General features: G+C 46.3%; 1 protein-coding gene across 1 annotated transcript in view; it reads left to right on the top strand.

Annotated features, from left to right (window-relative positions):
• PDZRN3 (PDZ domain containing ring finger 3) overlaps window positions 1–16,614 on the top strand; it is a 242,308-nt gene that overhangs the window by 613 nt on the left and 225,081 nt on the right. The window contains 2 exon segments of the mRNA XM_077770644.1: window positions 10–210; window positions 14,770–14,856. Of these exon segments, the coding sequence (XP_077626770.1) occupies window positions 10–210; window positions 14,770–14,856 (288 nt within the window).

Here is a 16,614-nt window from a genome sequence, read left to right as displayed (position 1 = left end):
GCGCTGCAGGCCCGCCTGGGCGCGCTGCACAAGGCGCTCAAGAAGGAGGCGCTGCGCGCCGGCAAGCGCGAGAAGTCGCTGGTGGCGCAGCTGGCCGCGGCGCAGCTGGAGCTGCAGATGACCGCCCTACGCTACCAAAAGAAGTTCACGGAGTACAGCGCGCGCCTCGACTCGCTCAGCCGCTGCGTGGCCGCGCCCCCCGGCGGCAAGGTAGGCGCCAGCCACCGGCCCCCACCCCCCGCCGGGCCCTCCATGGGGACCCGGGCGCCTCCTGGTCCCTTTGGGCACCGGGATGCCTGGGACTTCCCAGGAGCATCCCTGTCTCCTTCCACTGCTTACCAGCGGTGTCACTAAGACCAGGTCGCTGAAGCAGTTGAAGCTTGGAAACTACGGTCAGTACGGATTCCACGCACAGTGTGGAATTTAGCTGCAGCAGCTTCCGGGGTTCTGGAAAGACTAAAAGGAGCCCACAGTCACTGTGGAGTAAGAATGGTGCAGATCCTGATGCACAGCGTGAACTATATCCAGCAACCTTAGGAATTTCAGAAAGAGTAAATGAAATACAGTTCTAAGTTCACAAGGATGCTAGAAAATAGGCCCCTGGAGTCAGAGCTGGATTCGGATCTGGGCCTTGCTGCCAACTAGCTGGCTGACCTTGAGCAAGCGCTTAGGCTCTCTAAAGTTAGAAACTGGTCCCTAGAGCTGTGACACAGGGGTAAAACACAGCCAGGCCCCATCTTTGGCCTTCATCCGGGGATTCCAGGAAAAAAAAAAAAAGGAAGCGCTACCAAACATAAAGTAATAATGGAGAGTCAGTTCTTTCAAATTGGAACTGTTAGGATTTGGGCGTTTTGCTAATGGCTGAGTGACTGTGTGGTTTAACCTCCAGGTGTCTCAGTTTCCCTAAATGTGAAATAGGTGGTTGTCAGCCTACAGCGAGAGAATGTTAAAAAGATCTGGCACAGGGCTGGATGGATATTCTCTACAGGGGTTAACATCTCCCTGGAGCCGTCCCCTTGAGCTGGGAGTTGGTGTAATTATAATGGTCACCACTAGTGATGGCTTGCTTTGCTCTAGGCCTTAGGCTAAGTACTTCTCAGTTGTTTCCGTTTTAATCAAGTGAGGCAGCTGCAATCAGTCCCATTTTGGAGATGGACCAACTGAGCCCCCTAAGGGGCAGCCGGGGCAGTCCTGTGCCTGGGTCATAGCTTCTAGTGCCATAGTTGCCTTTTGAACGCTCATGGGCCTGTCTTTCCAGCCCAGGGTCCTAAGCACTATGGTGTTGCCTCAGTGTAACTCCAAGGGCCATTTTTTGGGTGTTTTTTATGTTCCAGCAACTGTGGGAAGCACTTTACAGGTGTGATATCTATTTAATCCTTCGGGGGTGGAGGAAGCAGGCTCAGGGAGCGCGTAGAACCTGTCCAGAGTCATACTTGACTCCGGGAACAGAATGAGGATTCAGGTTCTGCGTTAGAGTTATCAACGTTGGTTTGTATTGACATTTGGGGCCCCGTCAGTGTTTATTGGAGGAGGCTCTTCTCTGCGTTGTTAAGATGGTTAGCAGCATGCCTGGCCTCTACCCACTAGATCCCAGCAGCATGCCTGTCTCCAAGACATGCGACTAAAAACGTCTCCAGATACTATCAAGTGTTTTCTGGGGTTGGGGTGTGTGTTCATACACATGCAAAACCGCCTGTTAAGAACCACGGTCTCCCTGATTGCAAACCCACATTTTATACCAACAGGGAGGGCCACGGTGCCCCTCTCTGGTTGCCTGTTCCATGTGGCTGCAGGAGAACGTATTTGCCCAAGGGGCCTGCATCTGCTTTGCCTCTCCCTGCCCTCTCCCAGCCCCCTCTTTACGCACACACCAGGCCTGCAAGTTTTCCGACCCCCCACTCCTCCCCGCCCCATCCTGGCCCCCTGGCCTGTCTGTCAGCTGCAGGCCCAGCAGCTGGCCAGCTCTGGACGAAGGGCAAATATTTACAACTGGGAGGCTCACCCAGGACCGCACAGGCGTACAAAAGCCTGGTGTGAGCCTGCAAGTCCCCAAAACAGAGGGCACAGCTTGGTCTTCCAGCAGGCACCCGGTTTGCGGCAGAGGGGTGCCTGAGTTTCTCTTGTTGATGCTGTCACGCGAACTTCCTGCGTGGTTTTAAGCGATGCTTATTTATAAATAAGCCATTCACTACCCCAGAAGTGATACATCATTCATTGTTCAGCTGGTTTGTTATTTCTTCTTGCCTTTCTGTTTTCTTTCCGGAGTGTTTGGTGAAACCTTCTCACAATCGAAAATGGGATACTTGAATCTGAACTGTTTGAAGCTGCGCTGGGGGAGCCAGGAGGGTAATCAAGGGTATTAAGCTTAGGGACAAGATGTTGCGTTTTGAGCTTCCAGAGAAAGTTCGCCTCTGGAGCTGGAGCCCGCCCTGGGACTCCTATGCACCCCGGTGCTCGCCTCAAGGACAGCCAAGAATGGCCTGGCCTGCAGTTTGCACGAGTTCCTTTCTCTGGCTTCAGACCCTGGCTGGCCTCAATGAGGCCTCAGGGAAGCTTGCACCTCTTGCCCCGAAGTTAACCCTCAGTGGCCCTCGCTGAAAGCTTTTGCTGTTCTTGCCTCGGCCAGAAAACCCTCTCCCACTGCAGGCTGTTTAAGAACTTGTTTATTTCATTGGGTTGACTCTGCTCCTGCAGGGTACTGTTTATTCTCTTCCAAAAGGCAGAAGGATTTATATTGCTTGGAAACTCTCATGCACAACACTTTTTTTTTTTTTTAAATAAGTCCTAATGTTTATCTGTCTGTTCCAAGCTGAAGTAGATAAGAAATGCTTAGAAGATTTTCACTACCAGTCCTTCAAGGCCTAGCTAGACCTTGTTCCGTAAAATGATCTGGCATTTTAAAAAACGATCTTAACCTTTGGGGTTTGGACGCCAGCTGAGTGTTGAGGGTGTGTGTGCGCTGTACCTACGGAGGCATTGTTTCTCTTGCTCTTAGATGGGTGCTAGGGCTGTGCTTCTCCAGCATCCCTATGATCGGAAATCACCCAGGGAGTTTGTTAAAACAGATTCCTGCGTCTTACCTCCTGAGGGTACTGATCATTAGGGCTGGCTTCGGTCTGCATTTCCCACAAGCTCCCGGGTCAGTGCTGGTCTGCCTGTCATGCTGGGTTAGCTCCTCCACTGGATGAAGACTAGAGGTTTAAGTACAGACCTAGACGAACAGGTATGGGTCTCCTCCTTTTACAAAAGACCAGGGTAAAGCTCTAAAACCCAGACCCCCCAGCAGTTACACTGTAGATAACCACGGCCTGACACGGCATCTCTGACCAACAGGAAGCTGCCATCTGGGCCACAACAGACTTGCTGATGATGGTTTGCTTGAATCAGTTGAAGAGTTTTGCTGCCAGCGTCTGTTTTCCCACCTTGGCTTACCCACCTGATGATTCTAAGAGCAGAAGCACTTCATAGCACTCTTCTCTGGCTTTCCAAGAAAGGGAGAGTTCTGAGCATAACTTTTCTTGAAAATGTTGAAAAACCAGAGACTCGTCCTTTGATACCTTCTGCCCTTTTATTTCTACATCCAGTCCATTGTTAAGTCTTACTGATTTTACCTCCAAAACACCTTTTAGAAAAATTTTAAATGTTTATTTTTGAGAGAGAGAGACAGACTGAGTGTGAGCAGGGGAGGGGCAGAGACAGAAGGAGACTCAGAATCTGAAGCAGGCTCCAGGCTCTGAGCTGTCAGCACACAGCCTGTGGTGGGGCTCGAACTCACAAGTCATGAGATCATGACCTGAACAGAAGTTGGACTCTTAGCTGACTGAGCCACCTGGGGCCNAGAGCAGAAGCACTTCATAGCACTCTTCTCTGGCTTTCCAAGAAAGGGAGAGTTCTGAGCATAACTTTTCTTGAAAATGTTGAAAAACCAGAGACTCGTCCTTTGATACCTTCTGCCCTTTTATTTCTACATCCAGTCCATTGTTAAGTCTTACTGATTTTACCTCCAAAACACCTTTTAGAAAAATTTTAAATGTTTATTTTTGAGAGAGAGAGACAGACTGAGTGTGAGCAGGGGAGGGGCAGAGACAGAAGGAGACTCAGAATCTGAAGCAGGCTCCAGGCTCTGAGCTGTCAGCACAGAGCCTGTGGTGGGGCTCGAACTCACAAGCCATGAGATCGTGACCTGAACAGAAGTTGGACTCTTAGCTGACTGAGCCACCTGGGGACCCTCCACGGTACTTTTTGAATCTATTTATGTTCTCCCTCCCTATCCAGTGATATCCTTGGTCCAAACCACAGTTTCCAACTCCACCTATTAATGTTTTGGGCTAGATAATCCTTCGTTGTGTGCGTTTTGGGGGGACAGTGTTCCTTGTTTTATAGGATGTTGAGCAGTATCCCTGGCCTCTACCTGCTAGATGCCAGGAGCACTTCCCAGGTTGTGGCAATCACAGATGTCTCCAGATACTGCCAGATGTCACCTGGGAAACAAAATCAGTTTTGGTGTGAGCCACCACCATATCTTGCCTGTACCACAACATATATTCTTCCATGCAATTACCTAGCACCAGGAATAATCACTTAGAAGTGTCAATCTGAAGGGTGCCCGGGTGACTTCGTTACGGGTCAAACTCTTGATTTCAGCTCAGGTCATGATCTCAAGGTTTGTGAGTTTGATCCCCATGTCAGGCTCTGAGCTAATAAATGAGGGGCCTGCTTGGGATTCTCTGTCCCCCTCTGTCTGCCCCTCCCTGCTTGTGCACATGCACCCTCTTTTTCTCTCTGAATAAACTTAAAAAGAAAAAAAGGAAATGTCAATCTGATAGCCTTCTGAGAGGCATTATCTTTCCAGTTGCACGGCCGTGAGGTCCATGGTGTCCTGTATCCTTCCAGCCTCCACCTGTCTGTCTGCTTGCATTCTTACCCCTTCTTTCTCTCTTCCCAGCTTCTTTAGTCTCTGGAAATTCCATGAATACGACCCTATGCTCCTTTGTGCCCCCTGGGCCTTTGCATGTGCTCTTTTCTCTACATACAAGTCTTTCCAACGACTCATCACTGGACAATCTGCAAGTTTCAAACTGCTGCCTTCTGCCCCTGCCTTTATGTCAGTCAGCACTTAGGGTTTGCTCATCACTAGATAATCTTTCTATCCTTCCCATCCCAGCTCAAGCACTACCACATCCACGAAGGCCTCTGTGACCTCATAGATCAGGTCTGGTGCCCTGAGATGTGCGCTTTGGTACTTCTTCTCCTGCATGGTGTTTATCAAAGTTGTAACTGACCAATTGGAAGGGCTACTGATTGTGTCTCCCCAGGAGGAAGCACCTCAGTCTTCATCAGGACTGTGCTCTGGACACAAGATTGCCATATGGGCTGTGAGCTCTCAATATGTGTTTGTTCTGTGGGTGAATTCAAGTTTGGTGAGGCTGTCCTGTCAGCCATCACAGCTTTTCAGATTGCTAACCAACAGTGAGCTTGTATTGAAAAAGAATGAGTTTTTCCGTGACCCCCAAGTTAACAAAATTGTTCCCAGGTTTTTGGGAGGCATTCTTTTTGTCCTACTAGATCCACCCGGATCAAATTGTATCAAGCACCACATCCCAGAAACGATTTTGTCCATTTCAGAACTCCTGGGGGTAAGTGAATCTAATAGACAATTGTATCAAAAGGCTTTCCAGATGTCCAAACACTTTGAAATGTATCTATCTTGAGTGTTCACCTTTCAGGGTATTTTCTGTTTCTGGAAAGCTTCAGCAAATAACCATTTCATAGTGCTTGTAACAAAACAGCCCAGTTCAGCTAAAGGAATTGGGGGCTGTCAGTCCATTTCATTTCAGGTTAGCTACTCTTAAATAATTATAACTGAACATTTTGAATTGGGAGTTCTGATGATATTTATTCATAAGCGATTCTTTCTGCACTTGGAAATACTGCTTGCTCGTCTGTCAAAATATCTGACGCACAAGAATCTATAAGGCAGTTAGTTGCGCATTAGACTAGAGACCCAGGAGCTTGAAAGGAAAAGAAATATTATTCATTGAATTCTGTTGGGTGCCATACACTTGGGGTGCTTTATGTATGTATGTATATGAGCTGTTCCATCTTTTTCATCAGATAGATCTCTCTTTCTTAAAAAAACCGGTTAGATGAAAGTTAGGTTAAGGCCAGAAGTTACACAGATTCTAAGTATAAAACTGGGATTTGAACCCAGTGTCTGACTGCAGGCTCATGCATGTGTGAGGTCTCATCCCTCTTTCCAGATTGTTCTTATATATGCACGCACTATGTTATTTGGAGGTGTTTATTTTGTCCTCAGGAAGACCCTCTGAGTAGATACCCACAGACCATTACCTTTCATATCACAGGTGGAGAAACTGAGGCCTGGAAGGTTAAACATCTTCCCCCAGCATTTTTCTTTGGCTCCTTCTAGTTGGTTTGATGGCTTCTGGGCCGTGCTGGTGAAGTATGTTCTTCCCGTGACATAAATCCCATTTTCATATGTCTGGCTCGCATCGAACACATGGAACATAAAACTATCCTGTGAAAAGAGATTTCAGTAAAACAAATTAAAGAGATGGTATCCTGGATGGAATAGTGGCTCGTTTCTCTCATTTTCATGCTAATAATGTAAAGAGGGGTTGAGAGTAGAAAGAAAAGACAGTCTTTTCCAAATGTATTCTTGCCATTTAGCTCTCCATGTTCTTAGACACAATGTGCCAGGCACCGTGACAGGCACTAATGGATACAGAGGTCATCCGGAGTAGCTTTAACCCCTGGGATCAATCAGACACCTACTTGAGTCTTTGAAAACACAACGCAAGTCTTCCTACTCTTGGTTGACTCAAGCTTTTTTTTTTTTTTGCTATGGATTAGTTTCTGTCCCCCCTGAACTAATGGTGTTCTAATAAGCCTGTTCCAATAAAGAAGGGAAGTGGTATAACATAATGATTAGTCTTGTAAAGAAAATAACTAACAGATGGACACAGGCATCCACCTTTCTCTCCCCTTCCATATATTCATGGGGAGTCCAGGGGACAGAGACCCCGTGCAGCCTGTGTGTGAGTGAGCCCGGCAGCAATGTTGCCCGGAATGGGGCGGGATGAACTATCTTGGGGGCAGCGGGTATGCGGAAATGAGTCCTGGGCAGAGAGGTCACCCTTAGAATTTTTTCAGAGCTGTTTTCAGGTGTCTGTGCCTCTACTTTCAGGTTGTGGGTCATGGTTAGATGTAGGCTTTGTGTAAAGAGGCAGGCTGCAGTATACCCTGAATTGAGGTGGTGTGTGGTTAGTATCCAGTCCCTGGAGTCGGTGATAATAGGATTTATATGTTGCCTATGCCTTATTGTTGAAGGCCTCTGGGAGGATCTTGTAACCTGTAAGCCTTAATGTCCTTGTCTCTAAAACGGGATAATATGTGGGCTCATAGAGCTGGCTTTAGGATTAAGCCAGATGATGAGTATTACGTGCATGGGTGTTTACTGAACATCTATTAAGTGCCTGGCACCTTTAGGTTTTTAGATATTTTTAAAATAAATTGCTGCAGAAATGTTAGAAATTTGAAGTGATGTAATGGAGAAGATGGAAAGGGGTGTTTGCTTGGAGGGTCACGGTTTCCTTGTGAGCCTCGTGCTCCCCTGAGTGACTAGTTCTCTGGACTAGTTCTCTATCTGCCTCTTTTGCCCTGGTGGGAGCTGGGTAAGAGAGAAATATGCCAGGTGAGTTTCGCTGTGTCAGGGTAGCAGTTCTGGGCTGAGATGTAAGGGAGGTGGTTAAAGCTCATGAATAAAATGCAGGGTGGGGAGTTGCTATGTGTGTTGCTGTCTGTCTCACCAAAATTAACGGGGCTCAGGAGAGGTTGGGCAGAGACCCTGCCTTCCTATAATCTAGAACTTAACCGTGTTCTAGCTGGGTAACTTTTGCTTGCTTTCTGATTTGGGGACGAAAATGCTTCCCCAAGGCTTAAATTTCAGAGACTGGAACTACTCTATAGTCTGTCAAGTGAAAATGTGACAATTCGGTAGCTCCTAAAATAAAGTTTGTTCTTGTTAGTTTTTTGGTGAAGCATTGCTTGTAGATGTTCACCAAGAGAGGCAGGACTTGACAAAAAAAGTCCAGACTTGAAGTCAAACCCAGGGGAATAAAGAAGCAAATTTTTAGGGATATCTTATGTTATTTAAATATAACTGCAGACTAAAAAATACATAGGAATTTTTGAGCCAAGGGACTCTTTCTCTTACACTGTTTTTCAAAAATAACTTCTTTGGCCTATGGAAGAGTTTACATATACTATTCTGTAGATATTCTCTCCAGAGAAGCTCTTTCTGTATTTCTTCCTATCTGTTTCTCCATCCCCTTTGCCTTTTCTTACCTTCCCTTATGCCTATTTTGGTGATAGGTACACACCACTAATACTTCCATTGAATGTCTCATACATTTTTTTAAATGTTTATTTTTGAGACAGAGTTCAAGCATGAGCAGGGGAGGGGCAGAGAGAGAGAGAGAGAGATGTAGAATCTGGAAGCAGGCTCCAGGCTCTAAGCTGTCAGCCAAAGAGCCCAACACAGGGCTTGAACCTATGAACCATGAGATGATGACCTGAGCGAAGTCAGCTGCTTAATAGACTGAGCCACCCAGGCGCCCCTCATCCATTTTCAGTTCGTTTACATCAACCCCACAACTGCCTTCATTCTGAGGCTTGAACAGGCCTCCACTGTTCTTCCCCCAAGAATATCCCTTCTTTAGAACTGGATGTTGAGTTACAAGGAGGAGGTTGGCCCAAGCCAGCCGTTAGAACCACAGTTTGAGCGACAGAGAGGACAAACCCATTTTGGTGTAGGGAAGTAAAGACACCCTCATCTCTTCAGAACGGCATTTCTGGCAGCCAGCTCTGCCTCCTGGTGTCCCCGCACCCACCGCTGCACAGTTTCGTGCTTGCTCGTCACTAGTGCACAGATAGAGCTGTCTCCCAGCTGTGCGACTCTCCGAGAGCTTTGCATAATCCGAGGCCGAGAGGTGTCCTGTCACCCCAGATACACAGACTAGCGGTCAGTCAATTACAGTTCTCAGAACCCGCTGGGCAGTTTTCCAGTCCAGCCAGTTCTCGGCTGTGAGTCCCACAACACCAGTAATTGGGGAACACCCGTCGTGGGGCGGAAAGTAGTGTTTAGAAAGAATCCACATTGACAGTGGCATGGACGGGCTCTGGAGGCCACCGCGTGGATTAGGAGATGGCCCACAGCCAAGCTTCTGAGGCCAGATTGTTCAGAGGAGGGTGGTGACAGTAATACTAAGAAAAAGGGGCTTTTCCTGTAGAGAATGGTTCATGTCCTTGGACACTTAAAAAAAAACAAAAACAAACAAAAACCAAGAAAACTCCCCCCCAGCCACCATGTAAGGTGACTTTGACAAAGTAAATTTGATTTTTACCTTTTCCACCATGACTTTTATTTTCCTCCCTAATTCTTGTCCGCTTAGACCTTGAGTTGAAATTTGAGCAGATTGTGTTTTGGGCAGTTTAAACATTGATCCAGTAGTTCCTTGTCCGAATATGATAACATAGCTTATTTTCAGTGAAATCAACTACGGTGTTGCTGAACATTGGGTTTCTATTTCTGCTGTGACTTCATGGTGTAAGTACTGTGGACTGTTTGTGCCATCATTGAGGGTTTGGTGCCCACATCTCCTCCTCCAGGGCTGATGGATCTTTGTTCTTTCTCAATCCTAAAGGCCTAGGCACCTCCCACAGAGGTCCTGCACTGCCCGAGGGGCCCAGCGCATGAGCCATGTGCTGCTGGGGTGGAGGTTGGGGTGCTGAGGGCCTGTAAGAGCTTCCAGACCCGCCCCAGGGAGTCCGTGCTGTTTCTGGGGTTCACTGAATGCCTGCTGTCTTCCTTGTCCATCTGCCGCCCAGACTCTTGGTTGAGACATGCCTGTCTCCTGGGTCCTGGTTCCTGAAGGAAAGAGACACCTGCCGTCAGAGCGGAGTAATAGAGGCAGTTCTAGGGAAAGCGGCCAAGGAGGTGTGATCTCCCCTCCAGTCTTCTTGCAGATGTTGCTTTATTCACCTTTTCTTCGCAGGCCCATTGGGGCTCACTGATCTGGTAGAACGTGCCCCAGCAGTCCCCACTTACCCCTCACTTTCCATCTCCCCAGCTGCTTCTACGTTGCTGTCCCTGTCCAAGTCCACGGAGTCTTAGACTTCCTGTTTCTCCTTCCCCTTGTGAGCCAATACCTGTTTGCCTGTTCTCTGCTCTGATGGCCTCCTCCCGCCAGGGCTGGATACATCATGTGTGTGACTTCACCTGCTTATCCCCATATCCCACCGGGACAGCATCACGTGCTTGTCCTAGCTCTGAGCTGAAGATTCAGGCTGAGCTGTCACCATTGTTTTCCTTACGCGTCCTCCTGCTACCATGTCTCCAGTACAAACTGTCTGTTGGCACTTAACCAGCCCTCCTAGAATGTGCCACTCTTTCTCCAGACTTTGGGGAAAACAAGAGACACGTACGTGGAAGAGTTCCCATCATAGGGCCAGATGGTATGACGAATACGTAACTCTCCTATTTTGCGTAACTTGAGGTCCTGGCTCTCCCAAACTTGCTTTAGATAGCCTAAGTTAATTTGGGATTTGCTTGGACTTTGTGGCAGAGTAATTGAAGTGGCTGAAGAGTACCAGGGTCCTCAGTGCTGAGTGTTGTAGTGTCTACCACACACTGTGTCCTGTTGTCTTGTGAGCAAGTCTGTTGGCCAGGTGCTGTACTGAGGCACTGGTCGGTAATTGTCTATCTCATTCATGCTTTATAATAACCCCGTAACGTGAGAAAAAACCGTCATTATCCCCATTCTGGGGATGAGGAAACTCAACTCAGGTTCTGACTTGAGGATCTGGACTCTGGAGTCCAAGATCTTAACCATTACCCCGTTTCTGTCAGGGCATAATACTCTTATGATACCCTTCACGGTATAATAGACGCTCTTAATCTTGGCCACTATTATTACATGGTCCGAAGAAACCTTGCTTAAAACTCTAATTACAAAACTAATTAGATGTCTAATCCTTCATGACATTTTAATGTGAAGGCTCAGTCTTGTGAGGCAAAGGGATTTAGGATATGGTGCCAGACTTTACCCGCAGAGTACAAAGAACACGGACATTGGAGCCCCATGGACCTTGATTCCTGGCTCTGCCTCTGCCGCTGTGTGATCTTAAGTGCGTGTCTGAATTTCTGGAAGCCTCAGTTTCTCAGGTGTAGAGCGTAGATCTAATGTCTGCTTCAAAAAACAGATGTTTTAGTTAACTGGTTGTTTATGTGAAACAGAGCTCTTTTACCTTCTTTGTTGTACTTCATCAGGCCATTAAGAAAATTTCAAAGCATAGGTTATGATAAAAATCCCCATACAGATTAATATTGGTTAAGTTTTTCTTTAGATGAAAGAGCCACTCGTTAACATCATGTCCGTGAAAAGTCAGCAAAGCAGCATTGACATGAGCCTTTGCCCTTGTCCCATTTATATGTCTCTTTAATTGGTGGAGCATAATTAAACAAGAAATATTTAAATGCCCTCCATCCTGAAGCAGTTTCAGCTCAGGAACAGGTTAAATGATTTAAGCAGGAATTAATGTGTTAAATAGGTTGTATGAAGTGTAGTGTTTAAATTCTCTATTAATGTGTGTGTGTGTGTGAGAGAGAGAAGAATTAGAAAGTTGAGTAGTTAAGATTGCTTTGTGGGGAGAGGAATGGAAAGGGAAAACCAGAATCAAGTTCATGGTGTCAGAGGAGAAAAGACCTTTGGTGGTTAGATGGAGAAATGAAAGAAATTCAGCCCAGACAGAGCCTTTCCTCTTCTGTCTTGCTCCCAGCACTGTGTATTGGCTCATCATTGTAAATCAGTCCTAAAATAGGCAGTGGCACCTGAAGCCAGTTCCAACCTTCCTGGACAGCAGACTACATCAAGATGCTTGTAGAAGTGAAAATACCCTTTCTCTGTCCCCAGTGCTTGGGTCTGGCAGGGAAGTTTAGATGGTCAACCCAGTTGTTCCAAAATGTTCTTTGCAAATCGCTGTTTGGCTGAGGAATGTTGTGTCTCAGGCATTGTCTCACCTGTCCCCATAGAGAGATCTGTGAGTCTGGGTACAGCCTTAGGTGTCTGGGCATCTCTGGATGATCTTCTGGAGATCCAGTAGTTCGGTGCACAGTTGGGGGTTCTGTTTTGACATTGGTTTCCTGGGTAAGAGCTCCTATAATCAGTTCCTTTATGGAACTCCAACCATTGAACCATCTTGAGAGAGACCTAAGAGGTTACTAGCCTACATGGCATTCTTTTCTACATTCTGCATGAAAAGGGGGTAGTATTGAAGAGTAACTGGGGTCTAGATTCAGAGAGCCTGGGTGTAAAGCCCAGCTTGATCTCTGACTCGCTCTTCCCATCTATATCATAAGGGTGGTAAGAGTGTCCGTCTAGGAGATGGGTTGAATTTATTAAAGAAAATGAAGCACTTTAATGTTTAATACAATTTCTGGCACCTGGTAAGCAGCCAATAAATGTTAGCTGTTACATTGTCAATGCACTCTAATAAGATTTCTTTGTTTTTCTTTCATTTGTAGAATAAGTGCTTATCACACAGTAGGCTTAAAACTAGTCTTTTGAAAAACCCTGTTGTGTGTTCTCTACCGTACATCCTTTGAAATTCCCAGACTAGAGCCATCTGCCTCGGATTACTGGGTAACCGCAGTTTCCATCATTAATTACGAAAGCCAGCAGTGCAAGATATGTGTGATAGCTCAGTCAAATTCCAATGTATTTCTAACTTTTTCACCCCTCTAAGATAGCAAAGCAAGACATGGACTTAGCAGGATCTTGCTTTTCCGAGGCAGAGAGATATAAACAATTTCAGTTTGTGAATCCTCACGTCGACATTTCACAACTCTCTGGTTGATCCCCAATGTTTATTCTGTTATGGCAGTGACAGTTGTTGGCGGTTAACTTGGGTAGATCAAATTAATTAGATCAGTACCATTGACAGAGAGGTGCTCTAGATGGATGTGCCAGGGATTGGAAATATTTTTTTGCAAAATATTTTGGAAAATTAGTTTGTTATTATAGAGGCTTTTCTGTTTTTGGTTAGGTACAGCAGCTTGATGGAGACTCGTTTGCTATTATGTAAAACACTGTATTTTATATATCAAGTGAGCGAGCTGACGGAAGTGTTTTATTGCATTGTTCTTAGAGGACACCTAGTTCTTTCATTAAAAACTGTCTTTTTCTTCTTTTTTTTAATGTTTACTATTTATTTTTGAGAAAGAGAGACAGAGTGGGAGCAGGGGAGGGGCAGAGAGACAGGGAGACAGAATCCAAAGCAGGCTCCGGGCTCCCAGCTTTTGGCACAGGCTGAACTCAAGAACCCCGAGATCATGACCTGAGCCAACGTAGACGCTTAACTGACAGAGCCACCCAGGCGCCCCTAAAAACGGCCTTTTTCTAATGAAAAATGGTCATTTTTGTTTTTACAGGATTTTAGAAATTGATAGGCTTAGGTAACGGTTTTGAAATTTTGAAAAATTCTAGTATTGTAAATTCAGTGCACTAACTAGGCACGAGAAATGGTTGTGGTTACTCAGAGCTTTAAGCATGTAGGTACTTTTATTTATTGAGGCCCGTTAGCCACACACACATATGTATGTATATTTTTTTTCTTTCGGTTCTGTTGGCCACATTTCTGCTGCCCAAATACAGAAATGTGTATTTTGTGATAAGCCATTGCAAGTTTTTTTTTTTAAAAGCTTCTAACGAAGTATTTCATTATCTTAAAAAATGCAGCATTTAAATAATACCACGTTTAAACAGAAAACGTGAGTGACACATTTCCAAGTTTCTCTCGGTCCCCACGTGTAAAGTTTGGTGTACCGTTCGAAGAATGGGAAACATTTCAGAGGTGTCTCAGCGAGGTTCGTGTTGATGTCGCTACCCGTTTAGTGACAGTGCACACCTAACATTAAATTTACTTTTATTCATCTGTTACTGGAGAATTTCCGCTAAGGTGCCCTGGCATCCCTGTCCCGTCCAGCTGGTCACCAGTGCCTGGAAGACCTGCCTGGGTGACTGCTGCTGCTTTGATTTAAAGGGGTTCACGGCGACCAGCCTCCACTGAACAGAGTGTTTTCTGTTAGCCATCTTGGCATCTCCTGTGGGCTGGACAGTAATTACTTTGTGGAATTGTCCCCTCCCCCTTTGAGTCAGATGCAGGATTTTTCTGTTTCTTCCACACGTTCACCGTCTCACTTCGCTCGGACTGCTGTGTCTCTCAAACACAGATGACCATTGACAGGCTGTACAGGCGCTCAGACTTCTGAGAGCATTGCTACTTGAACCTCTCATGACAAAACATGAATGGCGCTGTTGAGAATGGTTGAGAAACAAACAGAAAGTTGCTGTCTAGACAGCTGGCGTGCAGTGGGCTGGTCAAAGGAGAGATGCGTTTGCAGACCAAGGAGTCATTGATAGACAGTGTTCAGGAGGCACGTCTGGACATCGCCAGACACTCTTATGCGGGCATTGCAAGGCTGGGTGAGATCTAGAAATGTCCGTGACCTCCTCAACACAAGACACGGGTTCAGCTTGGGCCCTAAAACTTTCCTTACGTAAAGTATCCAAGAGACAGAGGATTTTTAGTGATGACTTAAGAGCCCATGAGTCTGCTTAGGTAGAAAGAAAATGGCTACCGTTTATTCCCTGTTTGTAAATAAAACTTGAACTCCTCTGTTCCCCACAGGGTGAAGAAACCAAAAGTCTGACTCTTGTCCTACATCGAGACTCCGGCTCCCTGGGATTCAATATTATTGGTGGCCGGCCTTGCGTGGTATGTTAATTACTAAAACGTGTTTTTCCTTTCCCTGCTGCAGCGGGAAGAAGGCTCAAGGTTTGGGGAGTGAGGAGTAGAAACCTTGCTCACCTCATTCTGCTCTGTGTAATTAGAGAGTTCATTGTTTATCTAACATCTTTATCCTCTGGAGTTTTTATTTAGTTGTTGTCTCCTAAAATAGCATTGTCCTAGTACTACAACAGCTTATCTAAACCGTTTAGGTTTTGAGGGGACATGTCTGGTTGGGTGGCAGTTGAGCTGAAGAACGTGGTGTGAGATGTATGCAGTTGGAAGAGAGTAACTGAGCTGGAGCGTGGACCCCGTGCCTGGAAGTCTGGTCTGGAGCTCTGCTCTGTCTGCTCTTCATTGGTCGGGCGATTCCCTCATTTGTAGATGATTGCATCCCATTGCTTTCCCTCCCACTACAGCTCTTTGCTCACCCCCTTCCCCATCAGCTCCTCCTCCAGAAAGAAGAGGTCAGATTCAGATCAGTAGGTTTAACTGGGAGGAAAATGGCCAGTGAAACAGCTCTGGGGACCAGACGTGGCAAAAGGCGCGTTGCAGGATCTCACCTTTCATGTGGGGTTATCTGGATGTGGATCATCTCCTGCTCATTTCTTCTGCTGACCATTTCCTCATTTATTATCCTGAAAGGAAAATAGTCAAAGGAAAGGAAAATAGACTTCACTCCTTCAACAAATAAGTATTGAACAGGGGCTGTTTGGTAGGAGCTGGGATACACTGTGGAGGCCAGAGACTTGAGTCCCTGGGGTCATGGAGTTTGTGTCCTGGTGGGGACATCAGGTGAGAAAGAAGTAAAGATAACAGTTACAGACTGGGGGACATGTGATGCAGGAAAAAAAAAATGGGAGCATGGCAAACGTTAGAGACCAAGCAGCAAGGGCTGTCACTGGCCAGGAAAGAGAGGAGAAGATACTCAGCTGAATCCTGAAGGACAAGGAGATGCTAGGCATCCGTATATGGCTACACTCTGTGCCTGGGTCTGGCGTGCCCTTGGGGAGGAGGTATTATCCTGGGGCATGGCCATTTGTGCCGCATTCTGAAGGATGAGTAGGAATTTGCTAGATCAGAGGCCCATATATACTGTATTTAGTTGAGTACTCTTAACTCAAAAAAAATTTGAGCTTATTTAGTTAGCTCTTTATTCTACGCGGCTTAGAAAAGTTTCGTGCAAAAGGAAGCATTTTATTTTATTTTTTTTAAATGTTTTATTTATTTCTGAGAGAGAGACAGTGTGAGCAGGGGAGGGTCAGAGAGAGAGGGAGATACAGAATCTGAAACAGGCTTCAGGCTCTGAGCTAGCTATCAGCACAGAGCCCGACGTGGGGCTCGAACCCATGAACCATGAGATCATGACCTGAGCCGAAGTCGGACGCTTAACCGACTGAGGCACCCAGGTGCCCCAAAAGGAAGCATTTTATTTTATTTTTTTTATTTCTGAGAGAGAGAGGGAGAGAGACAGCGTGAGCAGGGGAGGGTCAGAGAGAGAGGGAGACACAGAATCTGAAGACAAGCTCCAGGCTCTGAACTGTCAGCACAGAGCCCGATGCGGGGCTTGAACCCACGAACCATGAGATCATGACCTAAGCTGCAGCCGGACGCTTAACCGACTGAGCCACCAAGGCGCCCCATGGAAGCATTTTAAAAGACAAAATTAAAATGTGAGAATGAATCACATTTGTCACATGTTCTTTCATTGTTCCAATGCACTGCTTTGCATGAGCCCATCTTTGT

Source organism: Crocuta crocuta, unplaced genomic scaffold (genome assembly GCF_008692635.1).
Source record: "Crocuta crocuta isolate KB4526 unplaced genomic scaffold, BGI_CrCroc_1.0 scaffold126, whole genome shotgun sequence".
Classification (NCBI taxonomy): Eukaryota; Metazoa; Chordata; class Mammalia; order Carnivora; family Hyaenidae; genus Crocuta; species Crocuta crocuta.
Note: the sequence above shows the minus strand (reverse complement) of the source record. Positions and strands in the feature narration are given on the sequence as shown.